General features: G+C 36.2%; 1 protein-coding gene and 1 long non-coding RNA gene across 6 annotated transcripts in view; one reads left to right on the top strand and one right to left on the bottom strand.

The window, feature by feature from the left end:
- Positions 1-23,866, top strand: part of MAPK9 (mitogen-activated protein kinase 9) — a 37,102-nt gene extending 13,236 nt beyond the window's left edge. For 3 of the 5 annotated variants that reach the window (XM_067304749.1, XM_067304750.1, XM_067304752.1), the window contains 7 exons: positions 355-520; positions 1,847-1,918; positions 6,185-6,367; positions 7,608-7,732; positions 8,209-8,272; positions 9,738-9,809; positions 10,640-18,251. In XM_067304749.1, coding sequence (XP_067160850.1) covers positions 355-520; positions 1,847-1,918; positions 6,185-6,367; positions 7,608-7,732; positions 8,209-8,272; positions 9,738-9,809; positions 10,640-10,782 — 825 coding nt within the window. In that variant the 3' untranslated portion in view covers positions 10,783-18,251. Of the gene's footprint in view, positions 1-354; positions 521-1,846; positions 1,919-6,184; positions 6,368-7,607; positions 7,733-8,208; positions 8,273-9,737; positions 9,810-10,634; positions 18,252-22,668 lie in introns of those variants that run through there. The other 2 variants (XR_010885622.1, XM_067304751.1) reach the window with 2 other exon arrangements.
- LOC106493459 (uncharacterized) lies at positions 18,329-22,740 on the bottom strand. Its single transcript, XR_001294144.2, has 3 exons — positions 22,656-22,740; positions 20,901-21,114; positions 18,329-19,806 (listed from the first exon to the last, which is right to left on the bottom strand). It is a non-coding gene; the product is annotated as an uncharacterized lncRNA (long non-coding RNA).
- Positions 23,867-24,308: the final 442 nt, after the last annotated feature.

Below are 24,308 nucleotides of genomic sequence, written 5' to 3'. Positions count from 1 at the left end.
GCTATTACTCATACCCGAAGTAGGTCCACTAAATGTGTTAAAGGAAGCAGATTTTCTGTATATACGCACAATGTGCACGCACAGTATGTAGCTGACTATATTGTCAATGCACAAATGGATAAATTAAGACTATGCAGGCAGTTTTGATTGTAGTTTTCCCTGAATTTTTTTGAGTACTTAGCTGTGAAACATTTACCTTGTTTGTATATATCTGTGTAGAAACCAGCAGATACATCAGAGTATGAATATGAAGTAGTTAATGTGAAATGAACTGGTGGCATATATTGACTTTGGAGGTGGGATATATTTTTCAGTATGTTGATCCTTCTGTTAACTGAAATAATTTCCTCTTAGGATTTGAAACCCAGCAACATAGTAGTAAAATCAGATTGTACACTCAAAATCCTTGATTTTGGACTGGCAAGAACAGCATGTACTAATTTTATGATGACTCCATATGTAGTAACACGGTATTACAGAGCACCAGAGGTTATCCTTGGAATGGGATATAAAGAGAACGGTAAGTTGCTGGACTAACACCTTAAATCTTTTGTCTAAAGTGCATCTGTCTCAGAACATAGCTCTGAAAAGTGGGGGGCTGGTCCCCCCCCATGTCTGTTGTTAAAGCATGTTAATCAGGGTATTGGAAATAACAAAAATTACACTCCTGATCATTTTGGAGCATATTAATGCTTTTCCGCTCTGTGAATCTTTTCATTTCACTCGTACTGTTCTTTCCCCCACTATTCTTATTTCTTTGCTTGTGTTGTCCTGTTGCCATGTTTTTTTTTTTTATCCTATGAAAAAGTGATGTTTGAGACACTTCTGCTTGATGACTGCTAAAAATTTAACCATCCATATATAAATAATTAACAGTTTTATCAATGTGATTTTATTCTGAAGCATCTTCTTTTCACCATCTGTCCTCTTTTGTTTCTTGGATCACTTTATTCAAATCTATTTCAGATCCCTAGGACAAACCATGTCTTATGCTCTCTTAAATGTGCATAGCACTTAAAGAGGCTGGGTATTGTATTGTTAAAAACAATATGACTAGAATATATTGAATGTCCAGCCAATAAAATTGGTGGCCAGGAGGTTGTCCTTGAACTGCATTACTGGGGTCTTACCTGCTGATTTTACTAGCTGTGGAGTCATATGCTGCCTCCTTTGGACTTCTACCCTATTATGCCTGTTTGCTTATCACTTTATGCAGGGGTTTGGGAAAGGCATGCTATATATATTTTTATATATATGTATATACATGTGTGTGTATGTTTAACTCTGTGTAATACAAGAGACTAACAGGACCTTACTGAGCCACTGATCAGGAAAATTTGCATTTATGAACAGGGCAGCTTGTGGTACACTAAGTGCTAATGTGGATCAGAACTTTAGTAGAGGCTGTTCTGGATGGGACAAAAAATAAATTATCTGCAGGACTGTAGATAAACAGTGTGAGCTTACAAATAAAGATAATTGTGGTATTTAAAAATTCTTTAATCTTTTGTCCTTGTTGCACCTAACAAATGATAGTGGATATCTGGTCTGTTGGGTGCATTATGGCAGAAATGGTCCTCCATAAAGTCCTGTTCCCAGGAAGAGATTGTATCCTTCTTCATGGTGGTTTCAGAAATCTAAACGCTCATTGTATTTTATAAAATGCTAATAACAAAACTTTAACAACAGTCAGTTGGTGTTGACATGATTGAAAATTCATGTTAGTGGTTTGGTTTTCCACATTGTTGTGTTTTATTGTAGATGATAGACTTTTTTGTTTTGTTTTGTTTTTCCTCACTTTTGTTCATGATACTTCATAATTTGATCATTTCATTTTTACTTTCAGTTGATATCTGGTCAGTTGGGTGCATCATGGGAGAATTGGTGAAAGGTTGTGTGATATTCCAAGGCACTGATCGTATCCTTCCCTAGTCATCCTTGAATCCCATTCCACTTCCAACAGAAACATAATTCTTTTGATCTGCATAGGTATAAAAGCATAAAAAAGAAAAATATTTGCAATCATGGTTTAGTAGATCTACTGTAATATTTGAAATTAGTGTCATTAACCAAATTGTTGAGCTTCCCATTTAATTTTCTCAGACTGTATTTAATGTAATTTGTACTGGTTGAATCTGTAGAATTTATAGTAAGAACTTCAGCTTTTGTAGCTTTAAAAGGATCCTGCTAGGTTTAAAAAATAAATGGCAGTAAGTATATTTTCTTACTATTGTCCTTTATAGATAAGTGTTTATAAGCAAAAGCCTAAAGTTACTTTTCACTATGCATGGATTTTGCTTCCTGTTTGTTTGAACAGTAGACTTGTTTTTTTTATTGTACAATTTTTTGAGTTTCAGTCAGATTTCTTTTTTCTTGCTTATTAGCATTTGCTGGACAGCAGTGTCGCAACTGCAAAAACACTGCATGAGAGATCTTTTTATTATTATTATTATTTAATACAAAAAGAAGAGCTCTTTTCTTTTGACACTTTTTTTCATTTATGAAAATTTTATTTTGGGCTTTTTCTAGAAGACTGTCATTCCTCCTTCCCCCCTCCAATATTTTTGACCCAAATTTGTCTTCAGAAAATTCTGTTTTCTTGTACAGTAAGAACTGTAGGAAATTTTACTGTGAAATGTATATATGCCTTCGTACGTTTGAAATCTCAGTAACACATTACTGGATCAGAGACAAGTCTTTGCACTGTGTTAAGTGAACAGAAATGATCATTTCATAAATTATATATTCTTTTTTGATGTGTTTGATGTATTTCAAAATACCTAGAAACCAAATTAAAGCGGCTGACTAGCTGTGAAGTTCCAATTACAAAATTTGGAGCAAAACCGACTTCTTATCATCCTTTACAAAGAAGAAAGAAAATCTTGCCAAGGGGTGTTGTAGGACTAGATGTTCAAGACTGATCAATAAATAAACAGAATCCAGGAAATGTAATTAAACCACAATTGGCAGTCTATGGCTCTAGGTTATAAGAAGCCACAGATACTTGTGGCCCAGGATTTTGAGGAAAGCATAGCATTTTTGCTCGTCAGCAAGCAAAAGTTTGGGCACACCACTTTAAAATATCATGTACGAGTTCACAAAATCTTTTCATACATGCCTATGTATCTTAGTAGCGGACTTTCAATTTGAATGCTAAATTTCATGACACTAATCTTCAGCAGTCGATCATGCATTATTTAGTACTACAAATGATTAATTATTAAATAAGTCTTTTTGTTTTTCCACCTTTCTTCCTTTCTATACTTATTGTTTTATCTTCTGAAGCCTTCAGACCAACCTAACACAATTCTTCATGTATGTTATGTGTCTTTCACCTGCATGTTAGCATGGGCTATCTTGATTTATTTGTGAATAAATGAAGGAAATTTTGTCCATACTTGTTAAATATGCAGGTTAACATTTATGGTTCTTTAGGGGTCACTGAAGCTCCACCAGTCTATATTTCATGTAGTGGCTCCCTGTACGTTTTCAGTGGAGTGCATAGCTGTAGTGTTTTTTTTTATTTTTTCTGTTCTAAGATTTGGCTTTTGGTTTCCTTTAATGTCAAATACTGACACCTATTTATGTTGTTGAAACTTCTCCCGACTGATACCTGCTTCAGTTAGATTATCCCTTTTTGGTAACTTCAGCTGCAACATTGTTTTGAGAGTGTGGTTTTATGGGGGATGCTGGTGTGTACGTCTTTTTATTTCCTTTTTTTTTCCTTTTCCTCCTTCCTCTCTCCCCTGACTTCTCTTACATTTTTTTTTTTTGTTTGTTTTGAAAAGCTCTAGTATTTGGGGATTTAGAGCAGGGAACCAAGTTTGGCACCTTACATTGCTTAATGATGTGCCAGTGACTGTCTGCAGGGGAACCTACTTTTCCCCCCCCTCCCAAGTCTTAGAATCAATCATTTGTGTTATTTCCATATGGCTGGTAGGGATTTTGTAGAGATTTGCAGCAGTGCTCTGGTTGGCCTGAGATGCTCTGGTTGTCCAGCTGATGGATCGACGGAGCCTGCTCCTGACTGGTGCTGTGGAGGATGAACGAGACTCTAACCGTTAGCGGCCTGTGTTGCTTGGCAGTTGCTATTGCCCTGGAATTGAAAAATTAAGAAAAAAACATGCAGCGTAGATAATTAAGACAAAATAATGGACAATCTAGCAGCGCCAGAGAATGTTTTGAATGCTTTTGATGGCCAGGGAGTGAAGGGGGCGGGCAGGGGGGAACCCAACCTGACGGATGCAAAAGCGTGAGGATTTTGGACATAATCAGAATTTCTTAGGGGAAAAAAACATGCTTTGTTGCAACTGTATGAGGACTCTTTTCTTACCTTCTCTTCTTCCAGAGTCCCCAAAATTAGGTAGGCCCACCTGGCATGGACTAAACTGTTTGAATTACTTTTGTTCTCGGATTCCCTTACTAGAAAAAGGAGGGTAGTTTTGTCCACAGGTTGCCAGGCTGTTCGTAGGGCATGCTCTGCATGTTTTCCATTGAAATCAAGGTTTTCTCCCAGTTGCGTTTCTAATGAGCATAACTTATTTAAAGACTATTTTGTGGAAAATATATTTTTTTTCAATTTTCAATATTTGTTGTGTGTTTTGAAGGCATCCAGCTGAGACAGTTGTTATTATTAAATTGGCATGGGTCATAAAGTTTTTCTGTTCCTTTAAAAAAAAAAAAATACTGCAACCACAGTAGAATGGGCTTTAATTTGATTAGCTGACTAACCACATTGCTGTTACTCAAAAAGAATTTAGATTGGTGGAGATCTTGCAGAAATCAATTTTTCAAGTAGGAACAAAATTTCCTGGTGTGTGTTAAAAGGTTTATTTGTATGTGCCTTATTTTAGCATGGGAGTTTAACACTATTGAATTTTTCTATTGTGATTTTAATATCCCTTTTCCATTGCAATGTATTAAATAAGCAAATATAATATTCAATTAAAGTATTAAAGTCTCTAAAGGTTTAGCATGAAGCAGTGAATATGCATATATTTTTAGTTGTATTTTTTTGCACTTTAACTGAATTAAAAACACTTCTATCATCAAAACATTTTAAATGCATCTTAACTGAAAGTGCAGCAAATTTGTGGGTTTTGTTATAGAATCTGTCTATATACATAGGTTAGGTATGATAGATTAAAATGCTAGTTTATGAATTTAGATGTGGATGTTAGCAAAGTGGATGGAATTGCATATTCTTTTAATCAAAAAAACTGTGAAGTGTAAATCTGAGCAAACTTGCATTGTAATAGTATTCCTGATATTTATCTTCTCTCTTAGTTTTGTTAATCTGACTAGACTCATTCAGAGCAACCTCTGGTATCTGTACCACATTTCATTACGTGTAGGGCAAATGCTCGTAGGTGACAGAGGAAGAAGGGGCAGTCGAGAAGACACATGAAACACGATTTCAATTTGTAGTTTGTAAGTGTAATTCCTATAAAATATTTGAAATTCGAATTTAAGAACAGAATGGTCTTTGAATATTGCCACAATTGATATACTTTATATTTAAAAAAAAAAAAAAAAAAGCCTACAGAAATCTGGATTCCCTGTTCAGAATTACTTATTTATTGAACTTTTCTGAAGTTTAAAATAACCCCTCAATTAGTTCCAAATTAAAAAAAAAAAAAAAAAAAGCCCAATTTCCTTAGGAAAGATGCAAAAGAATTCTTTACTCTGAAGATGATATATTTGTCCTTCGGGCTTTTTCATGTATTTTTCCCTACCTTCAGAAATCTTCTTTTTGATGGTAGTCTCTGCACTTCAGAAGACTTGAAAGCAGCCTTTCCCATTTTGTCTTCATAGTCTCCATCAAACAAGGTTCTTTTGTTGTGGACGTAATTGCTAAATAAAGACTTCGTTAGGACTCTTTAAAGTACTGCATTCAAAACTGGCCAATAGGTACTAATGAGCGACAGAGACTTAAAATAATGCATTATGCAGCACTTCTAGCCCATCCTTACGTTAGCGTTACAAAACCTGAATTTTATACTTTGATATCAATCTAAGTTTTTGCATGGCAGCTCAGCTCAGAGTACAGTTGCTTCTAGAATGAAGTTTGTATTTGTGTCCTTTGTTCAAGTTTCCATTCGCTTTTCAGATTTCTGTAAGTGATAATTTTATATAGTGCAGACTTCAAATACTTCAGCTGATTTTTCCTAAAGATATGGTGCAGATATTGATCAATGGAATAAAGTTATTGAACAGTTAGGAACGCCATCAGCAGACTTTATGAAGAAACTACAGCCTACAGTGAGGAATTATGTAGAAAACAGGCCAAAATATCCTGGTATTAAATTTGAAGAGCTCTTCCCCGACTGGATATTTCCATCGGAATCTGATCGTGACAAGTTAAAAAGTAAGGAGAGGGGTTTTTCTCTTTTTAAAGATGTTCCTTTAAAATGCCTACAGTACAATTAATTAAAAAAATTTTTAAATAAAAAATACCACTGTGTTTTGCAGTAGGTGTGTCAACACTAGAAGTTGCGTACCTGCTGTTTCTGTCCTTTATGACACATCCTGAGATGTCTTACAAGAATTATCTTAATAGTAGTCATTGAATACAGAAATAGTTCCCTGTCCTCAAAATTCTGCTTAATTCTAATATACTGAATAATGTCTATGACTTAAGTGTTTTCTGAAAGTCATACTTGTTGTGGAAGTTATTTACAATTAAAATTTTCTAGTTGATGTGGGCGTATAATTCATTTCAGATATGCCTTGACTTTAGATGATTACTATTAAGAGGGAAAAAAAGGCTTGTTACTGTCTAGATGTTTGAAAATTATTTTACACAAAATTGTATTTTATTTATCTATATTGTATTGTATATTTATATTACTACTTTATATAGTGTAGAGTTTAGTAAATATAGTATACAGATAAACAACATACAAATATACTACATATATATTTTACTTATATTTAATGACTACTATATAGTGATTTTTCAGACAAAAGAAATGTTAAGAAAATGCCACTACAAAAATGGATAACCATATGTCACATTAACTTCTCTTTAAAGAAAGAATAATTTAATATCACATAATTAGATTTTTATTGTACTAGGATGTGCTTTTAAAAGCTTACTAAAAATTTTTAGTCTTTCATGTTCACACAAACTGTGACCCATGTGACAGCAGAAGTGTTAAAAATTGAGGTTGATTGAGGTTAGTTGCAGGGTCTGTTTGGCATTATATTAAAATTAAATTTACATTAAAAGATGGTGACCTTGTTTTTAAAATATAACACACACCCCCCGCACCCCTGCACACCCCCCCTCTGTGTGTATGTATATGTGTAACAGTGTAGGAAAGACTGGGTCTCTGGGCCTGCCCTCGCAAGGTGTGTGCTAATGCTTATAGCAAGACGGGGAACCTTAATACCACACAGTTCAATTAAATCAGTACTCAAGGAGATGTAGTTAATATTATAGGATTAAAAATCAAGTATTCCCATGTCACCAACAAATGGAACTTGTTGAGAGGCTTAGTTGCTGAAGAAATCTGTTCCGTTGTGCGTTGCCTGTTCCTAGTATGTTTTCTGTGTCAGACTTTAACCTCTACAACTCTTTTCATGCTTTTTTTTTAATTTTCTAGCCAGTCAAGCTAGAGATTTATTATCAAAAATGCTTGTAGTAGATCCAGACAAGAGAATTTCTGTAGATGAAGCCTTACGTCATCCTTATATCACTGTCTGGTATGATCCAGCTGAAGCAGAAGCTGTAAGTTTGCATTTATTAAAAATAAATTTTAAAGTATCAGTGTGGGTGGGTGCTTCCCCCTGTCCTGCCCATCAGCAAAAGTGCAGGGGCAGAACCACCTGAAAAACAGCCGGTAAGGTGGAATTCATACAGTTTTGAAAGTAGTTGTTGTTGTTGCTCCCTTTGGAGGAAGAGTTGCCTATGGTAATAATCTAGTGCTTTTTGAAAAGTGGACTTTCTCTGCAGTCGCATCAAGTTTTACAGTGACTTTTAATTTTTAGTTGATGCTTTTAAACAGCCTTTCAGTGGAGGTAGAATTTAACAACAAATTCTGGAGCTGTAAAATGAATGTAATTTTGAGATACTGGGGAATAGACTGCCAAAGATGAAAGTAACAGAATTCTGAGAAAATTGTCATTTTTAGTTTTTTTTCATGCTATGATTGATTGTGTTAGTCTGACATTGTAAGTACACTATAGACTTTGTTTGCTTTGTAGCCTCCACCTCAAATCTATGACGCGCAATTGGAAGAAAGAGAACATGCAATTGAGGAATGGAAAGGTAAGAAGTGGGCACGACCAGCGACATTTATTGTGGTGACTTGTGTTAATGCACAGCTTGGAGTACATAGGTGCTGAATTGTGTAACTGACTGGGACCCACTATTCAAATTACAAAGTACTGCTTGTGGCAACAGGAAAAGAAATTAGTAATGGAAAAATGTACCATCTGGAACATACTCGCGCGCGCACACACCCCCACCCCCACACACCCCTGAAGTATATTTAACAACATATCACAGTTTTTCATTTTCTCAGGTCTCTTTTTCCCTTCCCTTCCTTTGAATATTTTGTTATCTCTTAAGTGTTTGTAATCCTGATGGCATTTTTTTTATTGGTAGGAAAATCTGAACCAGAAACACATGCCTCTTTTCACTATGTATTATTAAAGCCATATCTCTTGATAATATCTACTACTGCATTTGTTCTAGAAGTCTTAAAGAGCAAAATCTTGGTTTGAGGTGGTTTGTTTTTTTTAATCCTCTTTTATTATTGCTTGTATTCCTTATTAGCCGAATAGGTAGGAATTGTTGATTTAAACAAAAGAATAAACAGCATTGTGGTATTGCTATCAATTACACTTTACAGTTTTAGTCAAAGTTTTAGTACAAGGGTGATAGACATTTCCACTTACTTGGGAAGTCACTTCTTTTTGTAAAAATAGCTTTATAAGTTTGAGGCACTAATTCTGGTTTATAAATATTTTCTTTAGGGCATGTCTGCACAGGTACACTTGAAATTATGTTGGATTAAGTCAAAGTGTAAAACGATCAGTTAAATCTAACTGAATCCATTTGTGAATGTTTTACTCAGAATTAAGGGATCAAGCTATTTAAATATTACAGAAGTTTGTTTCTCTAAATTACATTAAGACTATGGCGTATATATACAAGCTACTGTGAGTTAACTGCAGGTATAACTAAAAGTGCACATGATACTCTGAGAGTGTTCATGCAATATTTTAATTGTTAGTTTAATCCACTTCAGAATTTCAAGACTTTCCTGAAAGTCTCCATGGAGATTTTCCTTTCAGAATAAAGACATTTGTTGATATTCTTTTCTTGTTATCAGCGAAACTAAAGTTTCTGCTAGAGGTTATCAGTACCTTTTTTCTTTTTTTAAATCTAAATCTTTGTTTTTCTTTTTTACAGTTAATTTCAGTGTATCTCAGGCATGTATAAAGTCTTTTGGGTTTCTTTTGTTATTTTTAAATGGTTGGCTATTTTGTTTATAAAATGTTGATTTCGTACATGCTGAGTATCTTTCCGTGATGCATAAAGAATATCTGCAGAATCCTCTAATCGTTGCATTAGGTCTGTTGTAAAAAGGAAAATAAATACCTATACAAGTTACAGACTGACACTTAACCATTTTATTGTGCCTTTATATGCTTGCAAACTCTTTACAAATCCTCTGTGGTCTTACAGTGCTCTTTCTGTCTCTTCTCTCATTCCTCCTTCTCTTAAGAATTAATATACAAAGAAGTAATGGACTGGGAAGAAAGAAGCAAGAATGGTGTGGTAAAAGATCAACCCTCAGGTTAGTCATTGTTTCAACAGTTAACTCCTACAACTATGAGATATAGGGTTGCTCGGTTGCATTACTGAAATGAAGAAATCCCGGTTAATCCAGGTAGGCAAAAGTTGTGGTGTTCAAGGCTATTGATTCTGATCAGCCTTTGGAAATCCGCATGAAGTAGTTTTATGTTCTTAGGAAATAAGTTGTAGGAGAACTTCTTTAAGAAGTCTTGTGTGTCTGATGCACTGCATTTTATATTCACTACCTTCTTCCCAAAGGGTTCGGTCGTCAAACGAGATGTGTGGCATCAACTGTTACATAAATATCTTTTATGCTGGATGCTTATTGTGTGGCTCTGCATGTGTCCCTTTCATGTAGGGTTTAATATCTGTTGAGCTCCTTATTTTAAAAGCAGTTTATAGTGCAAAGTATTTGTCCTTGACTGAATTCTTGATGTTTGCTGTTCTCTCGGTTCAGTAGTTAGACTATCGTATGGTCTCCTGTGAGCTATACTTATTAGATCTCTCGATATTCAGGTTGCTGTTCACCAGATAACACAATTTATATATACGTTTGTATATACACATTTTTTACATATGTATATGCACACACGTGTGTGTATGTAGATTTTTTTTTTTTTTTCTCTAGAGGGGAGATAAATAGGAATCTCTTAATATCCATGTCCGGTTTTGAGTCCTAGGGTACTTCATGTTTGGTTTTTTTACTATTAGTAATTTATTTCACAAGAACTTGTGTGGGGAAAATGATGCTCAGAGCCTTGAAGCACGGTTATTTTTACTTGCAATATTGTCTTGCCTCAGATTTTATTATGTTTGGTTTACTTAGCACAGATGCAGCAGTGAATAGCAACACCAGTCCTTCCCAGTCATCATCTATCAATGACATTTCATCCATGTCAACAGAGCAAACATTGGCTTCAGATACAGACAGCAGCCTCGATGCCTTGACAGGACCCCTTGAAGGATGCCGATGATCAGCCAGGATTGCAGACTTAACTTTGGAAAAGAACTCTTGCTTCCATTGGGCCTGAATTGCTTGTAAGTTAATGGAACCAAGTAGAAAAACTCCATGTTCTGCATGTTCTGCTAAAGTAATGCCTGTATTTTTTACTCAGTTGTTATAAAACTGCCTGCTTAGTGTTGTAGAATGAAAGCAAATCAATGTCTAAAGAACAAAAAATCTAAATTTAGACACTATTATAGGCTTTTCTTTGTTCCAGCCTGTTTCAGGTGAGCAGTTATAATAGACTTATAGCCAATAACTCCTCTTGAGTGGGTTTATGACTTTTCAGTTCCAACTGGTAGGCTTCTGTGATGCAAATGGTTGTTTACATTTTAGTACAGTATTGCTCATCAGTAAGTTTTCTTGAATGTATAGTCTCTATGAAGTTTGTTTAAATGTGTGACTGCGGCAGTTTGCTTTATTTAACTACTGGAGTGTTACGTGTGAGTGTTAGCTCACGTACTGAGCGCTCTCAGTACTGTGTTTAAAGGGCAGTTACTCTTCCACATAGCACTTTTTTTTTTTCTTTATTGAGTCCTTTCTATCTTCATTTCCCAAAGATTCTGTCCATCTTCTTGTAGAAGAGATAAACATGAACTTTAAAGAACACAGCCATCGCTTCGTATTTCTCCTATGAGTATGTGTATGTGTCTTTGACTCCTTTCAGTTATTAAGACATGGAAGGGAGATACAGTGGTTTAACTCAATCTTAAGGAAGGGATTTTTGTTGAGTGACATATCTGTGAAGCAGTGCCTGGTTAGAAGAGGGGAGAGTGCTAAGTTGTTCTGTACCTTTCTGGCTTGTGATGGTGGTCCTTTAACAAAAACAAACAAAAAGGGAAATTAAATCTGTGATGCTCTTCATTTCATCGTTCAGTGCAAACTCTGATAAAAGGACAGACAAATTGGAGAGATTTGCAGCCGAAGTGACCTGAAAAAGAGGTGTATAATTTTTTTTCCAATTTTTTTAATGGGTACATTCTATCTAGCGAATTTTAAGAAACAATATGATAGTAGTTTTGAGTAATTTGTCAGCTAAGACCATTTACTTAATATAGCTAAACGGTATTCCCAAGTTAGGAAAACCTCTCTGTTTATACCGGAGGAGGAAAACATATGAATATGTTTTCTAAAGACAGTGTCAGAGGACAGGAGGGGACTATTTGCAGTTTCAATACAGGCTTATCAATGCAGTCTTCAGAATCAGATAATACAAACGTTGCCTCTTACATTGCACAATATTTTGAGTTCTTAGAAAATGTGTTTGCAGTAGTGTAGGGCTAAAATTGCCAAATACTACACATCTGTGTATTTGTACATGTTCACTTTAGAGCATGCAGATGTATGAAATGTTTTGCGAGAGGACCTTGTGTGTGTGTGTGCGCATGTGTGCGAGATTAAACAATATTACTATAATAGCAGTGAAGAGATATCCAAGATGAGGTAAAACACCACTTTCTTAAAGGCACTGTATTTAGCTGTTGTTCTAGATACTGTTGACTTGAATATTTAAAGAGAAGTTGTAAAATATACTTGCCTAGCAAGCCCCTGCGTTACTGAGATGTCTAGTACGCTCTGTAAAAGAAAAGGGAATTTACCTGTCGTTTCTGGCCTTAAGATTTGAAAACCATAGTGTCTCTTAATGCAAACATTGCTTTTAGATTAGGACTGTACCCGTATGTTTTTAAAATAGCTTAATTTGCTATAGCCAATATATTCAGTTTTAGAATTTACTGTCCCAGAAGGCAAAAACTAACATCATATTAAGTACTTTATTAAATGTCAGAATTGTCATCTGGCATCTTGGATTTTTTAACGCTGTTTAACTGAAGTGCAGGAGTTCTGTTTATCTTTAGATACTGATGGTTTATGTGAAATGGTTTTAGTGCATTTTGTCACTGGGACAAACGTTTAATAATGCCCGTTATCTTACAGCAGTACAGGTCACTGTTCTTTTTTTTAGCAAGTTCAGATTATCTGTGATTTATTTCAATCCTTTATAGGCTAGCAAAAGACGCAGACACTATAGAATGAAACTAAAGAGAAAACTTTTGAATATATTAATATGGACAATCAGCAAAGCATAGTCATTTTTTTGAGATAAAGCTGTTAGTTTTCAGTGACACAGCAGTGCTAAACACACAGTACTTTATAAGGGGGTGACTTTTCTGACAATGGCTGCTCAGCATTCTCCTCCAAAAAAAAAAAAAAGCATCCCATAAAGATTGGCGATCCAAAATTACTGCCTAGTTTTTTTTAAAGGCTATTTTAAGGTTTTTTTTTTTTTATGAAGATTCTTGTTGCAAAGTAGTAGATTACAGCATTTTACACACTTCATCCTACACTTCTGTGAAAGAGCTCTTTTTCTATATGTGAACACGAGGGGCTAAAGTCTTCAGCAGTTGATTAAATCCACTGTTACAACAACTGCAAAGCAAATGCATCCGCTTTACTTCCATGGCAAATCAAGAACATCAAAATGCTCAGCCAGAACTTTTACACAAACAGGCCTAGAATAAAGCTAGCAGAAAGTAAGTTATTAATGGTCTAGTCACTTACCATGCCAGTAATCTACTGGATTTTACTTTTCAAGATTGATTTTTTTTTTTTCTTGGTAGCTTTTTCAATTTAATCACTCTGTGTTTCTCCACGTATTTTGGATGCACAGAGTTGAATTTTTCATATTGGATTTGAGCCGCTTAGAACATGGGGGAGTTGGATCAGATGACCTCCAGGTCTTTTCCAACCTAAATTATTCTATGATTCAAATTTGTCTTTTATGTTTTTCAATACATAACCGATCTATCCCCATGGTTGGAACTGATATCTGACCTTCTCCTAGTATATAGCTTTATCTTGGAGTTAAAACAGCTGTGAGATTGACTGAGCTTCCTTGTAAATCTTATTGTAGGAAAAGCAGTCTCATTTTATTTAATGGATACTTGCTATGGCATTCATTGATGCTTCAAACTTTTACAGAACTGTTACTGTCTTGGAAACATGCATGAAATGAAAAGACTGTGAATATTGTGGTTTTGATTCCAGTATAATTTTTTTTGAATTGCTAATAAACTGAATCAATGTCCAGTTGTCAAGATGACAGATATGCAGATTGTATTCAGAAAAATGCATGCAGACTAGACGCATGCTAATGTTCCCACACTATTTCAGTGTGCACATATAGACTATAAATGCACTGCATGCAGATTTTATACATTTAGTTGTATTCCTGACTGCAGATTAAGTTCAGTGCCCCATTTCGTGAAATGGTCTTCAATGCAGTAAGAGCCTCATCACTGACGGAAAACAAAGTGCACGTGTAATCTGACAAGGGTTTAAAAGTTTAGAGAGTTTGGTGTGCAATAGAGTCACTTTTATTCCTGTTGTTAAAATCATGTATGTAAAGTGATGCCATTGACCATTTTTTTGCACTTTGTCATTTATAAATATTTATATGTATTTAAAGATTAAGAATATGTGAGTGTGTGTGTATGTGTATATACATATATATATAAAAAAATGCTTAGTTCTGTAAACATGAATGTTACTTTTCTGTATGAGAGACTGTATAGTGTTAACACTACTGCAGTATACATAAATGATTTATGAAATATATGATTAAAAATAAGTGATGGTCAACATAGATGCAATCTGTATTCTTAACTGCTCACCTGAAAAAAGAGGGATCTGTGGCTATTAACCAGATTATTTACCTGAAACATTATATTAAATATGAACACTGAGTAGCTGTATGGCATTGCAGAAATGGAGTATGTTTTAAAAAGTTCATTTCATCTGTGCTCATATCACTTTTCCTCAAAAAACAAAGCTTAAAGAAGCCAGCCACTTTTAAATCTGGATAAGAAGCCTGTAGGCGTGCTTTGAGGAAATAATGTGATATGAAAGGTTTGTTTTTTATTAAAAATGATGAAACATAAGAAACAAATGTCAAAATAAGGCTTTGTCTGCACAGATCATATAAAATAAACTAGTCTAATGACTGGAAACTAAAGCAAACAGCCTTTGAAATTCTTTGTATTGTGTTTCTGATAAGGGTTTACATTTCCTTATCAAAATAATTTCTAGTTAAGTTTGAGTTTAACTTTTATTAACTGGTTGGCTGGTAAGTTTCAAAAACTGTTAGGGACCAGAGTTCTTTGGGGTTTTTTGTCTTTAAGTCCTAACAGAGTATACATGTGTTTATGCAAAATTAAGTGAAAAAAGTGATTCCATATATTTAATTTTTTCTTTCCTAAAGGAAGGACCTTCAATGCTAAATCAGTTTCCTTTCTGGATCTGATTGTATTTGGCTTAAAATCATAATTTGATGAATGAAGTAGGTTCAAACATTCAAAATACAGCTTGCTTACTGAGACTCCGAGAACAGAACGAACGGCCCTTTTTTGGCAGAAGCGCGCTCCTCTGGTTTGGGTGCTGGAAGTTCAGATCTTCAAGTGCAGACAAATCTTTACTGAACATGAGGCTCTTTTGGAATGCAGGTTCAGTCTTGCAGCAATACACTTTGTGTGGAGTGTTTCATTGAACTGTGACACTTGAAATGGAAGTACTTTAAGTGTGTGTGGGGGGAAGCTGAACAGCCTTTGTCTGTATATTCTACGTATGTCATATGGATTCTATCAGGGCTTGATGCTAAAACTTAGTGATACTATATACTGGGAACCAAATTCTTTTCTGGGATGCTTATTGCTGTAATTCCTGCTCAAAACTGGTTTTGATCCAGGGACACCTGTACCCAGATGCAGAATTTGGACTTAAGTTCCCAAAGATGAATCCTTGACTCCAGTAACTTCTTTGCTTTTCCACAGTGTCTTTGATTTTTTTTATTATTTTTTTTAAATGTGTTGGAAGTTTGACAGAAAAAATGTACTTTGGCTGACTATTTTACATATATTTTAGATTGTCTATTACGTGAGTAATAGTGATGCTCTAAAGCTTATTACACAACTTAATAAATCAGTTTTATTTTTGTCCACTCTGCATGCTAAAGGTGTCTGGAGCTAAAAGAATGTTTCAAGTAAACCACCTTTTCTCATATTAGTGTTGGAGAAAAGTGGAGAGACAAACATCGTTTCCATTTGTGTTCTATAAAAAAGACTATTTTTGTAGCTAAAACTTCAGCTGTTGAATTTCAATCCCACGGTCTTGCTTTGTGCATATAAATAAACTTGGGTCCGCTATTTCAAACAGTATATGTATAACAAGTCAAGTATAAAATTAAAATAATAAAATGCACTCTTCTGAGATTTGTTACTGAAAACATGGCAAATTATTTTGGTCTAAGAATTCAAAACAAAATAGAGAAAATACATTTAGCTATTTAAGTTTTTATTCCTCGATGCTGCTGCTTATTTTTTGAGAAGGTGCTTGCAGTTTTGCACAACAGAAATCAACTTTATTAATTGATGGGTTTGAAGCACTTTAGGATTCTTCTAAATGCAACCAGCATATGGTTGAATGGAATGACATTAAAATCATCTAATGTGTTTAAATTTTGGTTGTGCTCTTTGCAGTTCTGATAGATTTAATTAGCATGTTACTTTAAATATAAAGCTGTTTTCAGAGATTTGGAATTAAATTTCATACATAGTAAGAGATCATTTGAGAAACATCTCTATTCACATGCCTGTGGGACAATTTGAGTAGCAATGTGACTATCTAGCCATCTATTTTATAAAGATATGACAAAGTTTCTTTGCCCTGATAGCAAGATCAGCTGGGAGCATTAGGATTTTTTCTTAAGCAAAATCTTTTATTAACTCTTGCCTATGCTTCATAAGCTTGTTGTATACGTTATGGTAAGGCCAGAACATCTGCTTAAGATTGGGACTCCACTGTAATAGATGCTACATCAATACCATGGGAAGACACTGTCCCTAAAATACTCTAAAATACTAGTCCGAAACCCTGATACTTCCCTGATACTTGGTCTACTCGCTTACGTACACGTGTGTGTGTTTCCCAGAATGGGTCCTTAATTCGGCACCTCATAGTTTCTTAGGGTAACAAAAGCAGGGGAGAAAGTAATCACCTAAGAACTGCATTTTATGTTCACTACCTGAAACAGTAGTCATTTGTTCTTTACTGATAAGAAAGCTAATTAATACCCATGAGCATATGTTATTGTGTTGTCTTCTAATGGGAGAAACTGTTTTTTGAAAAAACAAAAGTGTCACTAGCTTTTCTATGAATTCAGATGCATAAATTGGTGCTAATTTTTTAAAAGAAAACAGATGGTTAGCAGTGTATTTGTCTGTTTTTTGATATCTATATTTTCTTAAATGGTGGCAAACCAACTTTATAAGGGGATTAATGTGCATCTTCAACTTCATCAGGTAAAATTCCCAAGTTTTTCTCAAGTAAAATGTTTAACCTTCCACAGTAGTAACTGCTGTTTTGGAGCTACTGCTTTCAGGTGTGTTATATACTAATAAAATGAACACAGTTAGAAAAAATAGCAATACATGACTACTTTCCCTTTCTTTAAAATACATGACATGTTGGGTTTCACAGGTGTTTTAGCAGTTTAGTGTAATCAAGATACCAGAGTAAATCACACAGTTACCTGTATGCAGTTAACTCAGTACAGTAAAGCCTATCTGGTCATTAAAATAACTTATAAAGATTATACAGATTTTCAGTTCTTTTCAAGAGGGAATAACATAGAAATAACTTTTCATACAAATATAAATGTTAATGCCTGGGAATACACTACAGAATGTATTCTAGAAGACATGCTATAAAAGGTTGCAATAGTCGCTTGAGTCATTTGTTATGAGATCCAGTTTTACCTAATCCCTTAAATAACTCCCCCCAAACTATCTGTTCTTTAAGAATTTCTTTTGCGATGCCGTCAAGTTTTCACCCCCTTCAAAATGCTTTGTATATCTTGTTTTGGCCCTCTTTTCTGCATTCTGTTTATCGAATGTCACGAAAAGTAGCATCAAGCCCTATCACTTGTTATAGTGTTGAGTTTATGGCCTTAATTTCACTTATAGTATGGTATATAATTTCAGAAGAAAGATGTGCTTTGAAGTCTAACTATATAGATACATGTGGCCTCTTCTGCCTATGAAATTAGGCTTTGATTGTCATATCTCATTCTTGATGCTTGTGCAATAGGAACATGTTCCCTTTAGTGCAGTGGCTATTTTGTCTGATGCTGGACTTTGTTTTTCAGGATGACTAGAAAGTATTTTTTCTTTTTTATGGACAGCAGTCATGCTTCCTTCGTTTTGGGCCGTTTTTTTTTTTTTAATGGAAAGTAGAAATTTCATAAGGAAAGCTGTCAGTAACTAATTCTGAAGTGCTAGTTATAGCCTCATTCTGAACCTTTTTGTTTTTTCTCCAAAAATCTTGTCATAAAACACCAGTTCTAAAGCCACTGTAAAATTACAAATAAATATGTATACTTGAACAATGTGAGCAGTCTGTTTCATTTACTATAGCAATAAGCTTTCTATTTCTTGATGTGTCTTGTGTTGAAGTAGAATGTTAAGTCTAACTGAAAGGGTGCATGTTTTTAGTTATCTTAAAACATGAAGTTTGTTACTGCCTTAGTTCTCAGTTAACCAAAAAGCAAGTATTAGTATGAAAAATAAATTAATAAGTTTTAAGGAATCGATTAGAGCTCCTTTCTCTCAATCAACTAGAAAACTTGGACATCCAACAGCATTTGTTTTTACTGCCAAGTAATAAATGCATTTTGAAATGTTTATTAAATTGCAGAAATTTGTCAGGTAATGCTGACAGATCTGTATTCGCATGCATGTGCCTTAAGAGGATCATAGTTAGATTTTTCAGACTTCCTTGCAAGGTTTATGTGTATATTTATAGTCAGCAGCTTGTTTAAAAGGATTTTGGAAGAATGTTCTTTTCACCTTGAGCTCAAATGATGAGATTTGTTCTCACTGAACAAGAAAGATGTATGGCTAGCTTGAAAAAACTACTTCACTGTTCTTTTTGGAGGAAGAAGTAAGTTTTCTTGCAAAGACACAGTAAGTTTTTCTCAGTTGCTTTTGCAAAGCTCTTTTATGTACCTCAGCTAGGGGAAGCTGAAGTAAAACTTAACTGCTGCTTTGATCCAATTGCCTTTCATAAGGGTTTTCTTATACTAAATGAAGGGTCAGCCTCTCTAGATACATGGCTAGGGCTAGGTTTCTCAGCCAGACTTTAGTGTTGTAGAAGATTCACTTACGATAGAATGAAGTGCCTTTCTGCAGGAATATTGCTATTTCTTGCATGGAGAACTTGTAGTCTTATCTCCTCTACAGGGCGTTGCAGCAGAGTATCTGGATGAAGCAGTGACGAACAGTAGATTGCAAAGCTTTCTGATACTTGTTGATAGGTACTTCTCTGGTTGTTTCTTAAGGTACGGAGAAAGACTATGGACAGACCCGATGCATTAAACAGAAGAGAACAAAGGAAATAAAGCAGCTCTACTATTTATATGCAACAAAGTGCTTTACAAAGCATACTGAAGTGCATTCCTTGTTTTATGGTATACCTTTTCTTTACTGCAAGCTCTTGATGTTGGTAGGGCAGGTTTAGAAAGGTAAGAAGGGAAGGAGTTGAGAACAAGATGCAGATAATTTTTGAGGAAAGTGAAACTTCAGGAGAAGCAGAGTGTTTTCCATAGTAACGAGGTCCCAAAAGATGCAAAGTGAAGAGAAGAGTGGGAAAAAGAAATGAGGAAAAGAACTTGAGTAAGTACATGGAGTTCAAATTCAGAAACTGCTCCGTGTGAAGGTAAGAAGACAAAGAAACCAGTTATGGTTCAGTGATGCACTTCTGGAGACTAGAGAATGCACAGAACCTGTTAGCTGGCACGAGTTGGTGAGCAAGGGTCTTCAGGACTGCCGTGAGGACCTTTGGGCAGTGAATGGGACAGAGCTGCTTCGTTCCATGAACCTTGTGGGGTAAGATGGCGTTTTCTGATTCACTTGTATCTGCTCTTAATCTGCTCGCTCTCTCCTTTCTGGGGAAGAAGGAAAAAAGAGTCTGCAAGTTCAGCTTATACCTCATCGGCTTTCTCAGTGAGACATTCAGTAAGCAAGTGGATGGTTACTGTTACATTTAATCTTTCCGAAGAGCTAATAATAAACCACACGTTTCTCTTTCATACAAAGTATAACTGTAAATTCAGTTCATGTGCTTGTATGAACAACAGGTTTAAGTATGCAGAAGTTAACATGAATGATGACATTCAGACTTAAGGAAACAGTTCTTTTGCAGTGGGTAAAAGAACGGTGGTTATTTTCTTGATGCTTAACTGTGTACAGGTCGCTGACCCAGCTATCAAAATGGTTTAAACACTGTGTGGAGAGGGAGAGATATCTGCTTAAGAGATGGGAGTGGGGGAATCTGCCAGTGACAGTTTTAACGACCAGCATCCTCATCTGGGAGTCTTGATGGGAGGCTAATTATAATCAAGAGGAGAAAATGGCTTTTTAATGCAAATGAATATCCTTTCAAAGGGAGGGCAGGAATTACACCAAAGTTCTAGATCCCAACCGCAGGGCCATGTGAGGGTAGTGTTTTTAACTATAAGTTAACTATATACATTTATTTGCCTCTAACTGAACAACTGACTTTAATTTCTAGGATGCAAATATAAACTCAACATTCTTCAAAGTTTAATACCTATGTGACTTCTAGGGTGACTGATAAAAACAAAGTCCAACAAGCGTGACATCCCTTGATTAAAAAATACTGAGTCACTTTGGTATTTAGTGCATTAGTACAGGACTCAGAGCTAGCCAAAAAATATCAGGGTGCTTCCCCAAGACACTGTGGCCTGGCTTGGGAACTGGTAATGCAGAGTATGACTGAAAGATTTTTCCAGTGATAAGACAAAACATCCCCGGCATTAGCAGGGTGGTGCAGAGAGTTTTTAGAGTTCAGGCATCCCAACAAGTCCGTATCAACTGCTTGCTCAGTTTATAATTAACAACCTAGTTTTTGCCATTGGGATTCTCATTTCACCCCTGAAATGGCAGTAAGTATTGTAATCAGAGTATGGCTTTTTTCCTCTCCTGGGGTCAAGCTCAGTTTAAAAACTGAACAACTCACTCTCTTTTATTTCCATTTGTTAATTTCCCCAAAGGTGTCAAAGAAATCTTCCATTTCTTTCTGAAGCATTTCGTTTCTTCTCTCGGCATCTTCCTTTGCTCTCTCCACGTTTTGCATTTTCATCTCCACAAGGCTGTACCACTTACGCTGCTGTCCCAGTTTTGAGTGCATATCCTTAATCTCAAACTGTAGCGCTCTGTTCCTCTGCTCCAGGCTGTTTGAAAGACAGACATTGTAAAATCAGAGGGTTTTTTCCTTTCCTAAAAACAAAACAAAAAAAAGCTTGCTTTTTTTTCTTTTTTCCTTAAAGCTAGTCAATTTTTTTTTAGCATATGTTCTTATAAATACAAGTACTTGGCACCCCCAGAGCAGGCCGCAGAGTATGCCCCTTGCTGCCGGTGTTAACCCTTGTTTCGGAGGATGAATGACACCCTTACGACAGCCTCCTCGTTTCCTGCGGATCAGGCGATATTGCACCAAGCTTGTTCACAGTTGCAGATTCCCTTCTGTAAGGGGAATGTGGTGTTAAACTTTGTGCTCGCCCAGTGTGAGAAGGAGCTGCTCATGCGGATTCACACCCCTAACTCGGACTATGTGCCGTTCCAGTGTGACAACAGTTGTGGAAAAGGGAGAGGAGATGGGTGGAGTTGCTATTTCAGCAGGCAGCTCTTCGCAGAGAATTTAGAGACAGCTCATTCCTGCGAATGCGCACGCTGAATCTGATGCAGTTCTGCATGAGGTCTCGTTAATACCCAAGTCCATACGTACCTGCTTTATGTCAAAACTGCGCCGTTCGGCAACAGGCTTGCTTTTTTGTTTTATGGTGTTATATATTAGAAAGCCTGTGCAATTCACTTTGGATATTTATTCTAAGTTGGGGTAAATATGAAACACTGAGGAACCTGACTAGAACTGCAAGGGAAAACTTAAACAGAATACAGTAAAAAGACTGGGGGGGGGGGCAGGAACAGTTCATTTATTAAGCAGAAATGGATGAATACTCCTTTAAAGATATTAGAGTAAAGATTTAATGGATTTTTTTTTCCACAACACAGTGAGCAAGGCACAAAGTTGTAAGGACAAAGCCGTTAAGTGATGCATTTTGAGGCATATTGCAATTTAATCAAATAGACAGTTAGCATGACTTATACCTGTAACTTATAGCTAATTAATGATACCATGTAGTTAAAGGAATGAACATTTTGAATATAATAAAAAAGCAGCACTGTTTGGAAACTGGAGCCTGAAAATGCTGCCTTTTTCTTACCTTGATAAAAAGCTATGGCTAAATCTCTATTCAATTTCTCATCTTTGAAATTTGGAAAATACTTATGAAAACTTTCCTCAGAGTTGTTAAAATTCATGACTTAAAACTTGTAAAGAATATTTTTGACTTAATATTAGTGCTGTTGCAAGCCTGCACGCTTTTCCACAGAGAAATTCTTAATATTGGATTAGTGCAAAAAGGAGAAATACACAATAGACCAGAGGCTTTTAGAGAAAAATCTGCGCAGTCCTGCCAAAAAATCTTGTATGGAGTCTTTCAAGCACCTTGCAAGAAAATGCATTCAAGTAACTCTAAATGATTGCTAAACTAATCCTGTACCAGATCCCAAGTCCCATTTGCAGCAGTGTGTGGATTGCACTGACTGCGGTAGCAGCCGTGGGTGCTAATCCCAGAGAGGGACCCCGCAGTAGATGTGTACGGTGCAAAGGTGCCTTCCCTGCAGTGCCATAGTTTTGAAAATCCTTTACCTTGCAATTTTAGATTCATACTCTGCCTTCTGCCTGGACATCATCGTCTTTAGATTCGCCAGGTGGTGCTGCAGCGAGGCCGGATCTGCTGGCAAGTCACTGGAGGAAGGGAAGCAGTCGCTGTTCTCCGCTGGGACGTGTCCCATGTTTTCCTGAACCCCCAAAACATGACTCACAACTGTGTTTGCTTCTTGGGAGTCTTCTGGGTGGGTAAGTCCTGTCAAAGACTTTGAAGAAGGATTTTCCTCAAACATGATTTAGGAGAGGGAGCCTGCTGAGCGTGCCCAGCCAGGACCGTTCGTGCCCTGCAGGCTTTGTCAAAGACTCAATTCCTTTTCTGTTTTACAAGAGAACTTGTTTTTGTGTCTGTCTCCCTCTGTCTGTCTTGTCACAGACTGTGAGAGTTTTCTTCCTCACCACAGCTGTTTGAAGCTTTTCAAATACTTGGAAATAGTCCATTTTGCTGGAGCCTGGATCTTGTTTCAGGCTCCAGCTTGGTTTTTGTACGCAGCGGGTGAGGTCTTGAGTTGCTGTGCCAGTCTGCTGCCCGCTTGGCTTTCTCCTTATGGTTGGTTTATCCTCATCTCCAGGAACTACTGCTTCTTTCCTCCCCTCTGCCTTTTCAGTGTAGTTTGACTGACATCTGTGGGTGGCCCATTTTATAGCTGCACACAGTTCACTAGTTGCATTGGGTGGAAAAGGGGCAGATAAGGAATTCTGTGGTGCGAGTCTTGTCCTCTGGCCACTCGGAGGGGACGAGGGTATCTGGCATACACGCTGCGTGTACGAGGCTCCTTATGTTCCCCTTTGCACAGATTAGGAAAGATGCATGTGTAAATCTATTTTGGCTGCCCTGTATCTAGCCAGTAAGGCATGAGAAAAATTGAATAAATATAAAATGTGCTGCCTTATCTCTGTTGTCATCAGTTGTGTGTGTTTTAAAGGAAGCAAATAGCAGTGGTTAAAGTGAGGCAGTTCGGTTTCTTTTGTCATCATGTTTCAAGGGCAAGAACCTGGAGGTTAAGGAGAAATAGGGCTCTTTTGATCGAGTTATATTTCAATTCCTGTTGGAAAAACCATTTGACATGAATAAATATGGAGTGTTTATTTTAGCTGCCTCTTTTCACATGGGAATCGAGTACAGTACAGAAAGAACTTGAATGCAACTAATGAAAGAGCAAAATATGCATGCATTTAAAATGAATACCATAAAATAAAAAAGATGGTTTAAAATAATCTGGAAATTTTTTCCTTCCTTCCCCCCATCTTCTGAAAATGAGGTGCTGTATTGATGGAAGGTGGGGAGAAATCCATGAATTCTATTTTGCAGGAGTAAAGTAATCTGAATTAACTACACACGCGCGCATGCACACTGCAGTGCTGCTAATCTAAAATTTTTACTCCAGAAAAAGTATTCCTGGAATATTAATGTCAGTGCTTTATACGAGTTCTGTGTCTATTAATAATCTAACAGATGGCTGTGCTTTCTGATGATTTGGATTCTGGGTGCTTTGATTAATCTGTTTTCTCCCCTACCCCTAACAAGAGAGACAGCAACTGTGGAGCTCGGCAGCTGTTTCTCCTGCGAACGTGAAAGCCTTCTCCCACCGCGATTACTGCGGGCGTTCCTGTCTGCCACCCTTGCGCCTTCTC

Source organism: Apteryx mantelli, chromosome 14, assembly GCF_036417845.1.
Source record: "Apteryx mantelli isolate bAptMan1 chromosome 14, bAptMan1.hap1, whole genome shotgun sequence".
Classification (NCBI taxonomy): Eukaryota; Metazoa; Chordata; class Aves; order Apterygiformes; family Apterygidae; genus Apteryx; species Apteryx mantelli.
Note: the sequence above shows the minus strand (reverse complement) of the source record. Positions and strands in the feature narration are given on the sequence as shown.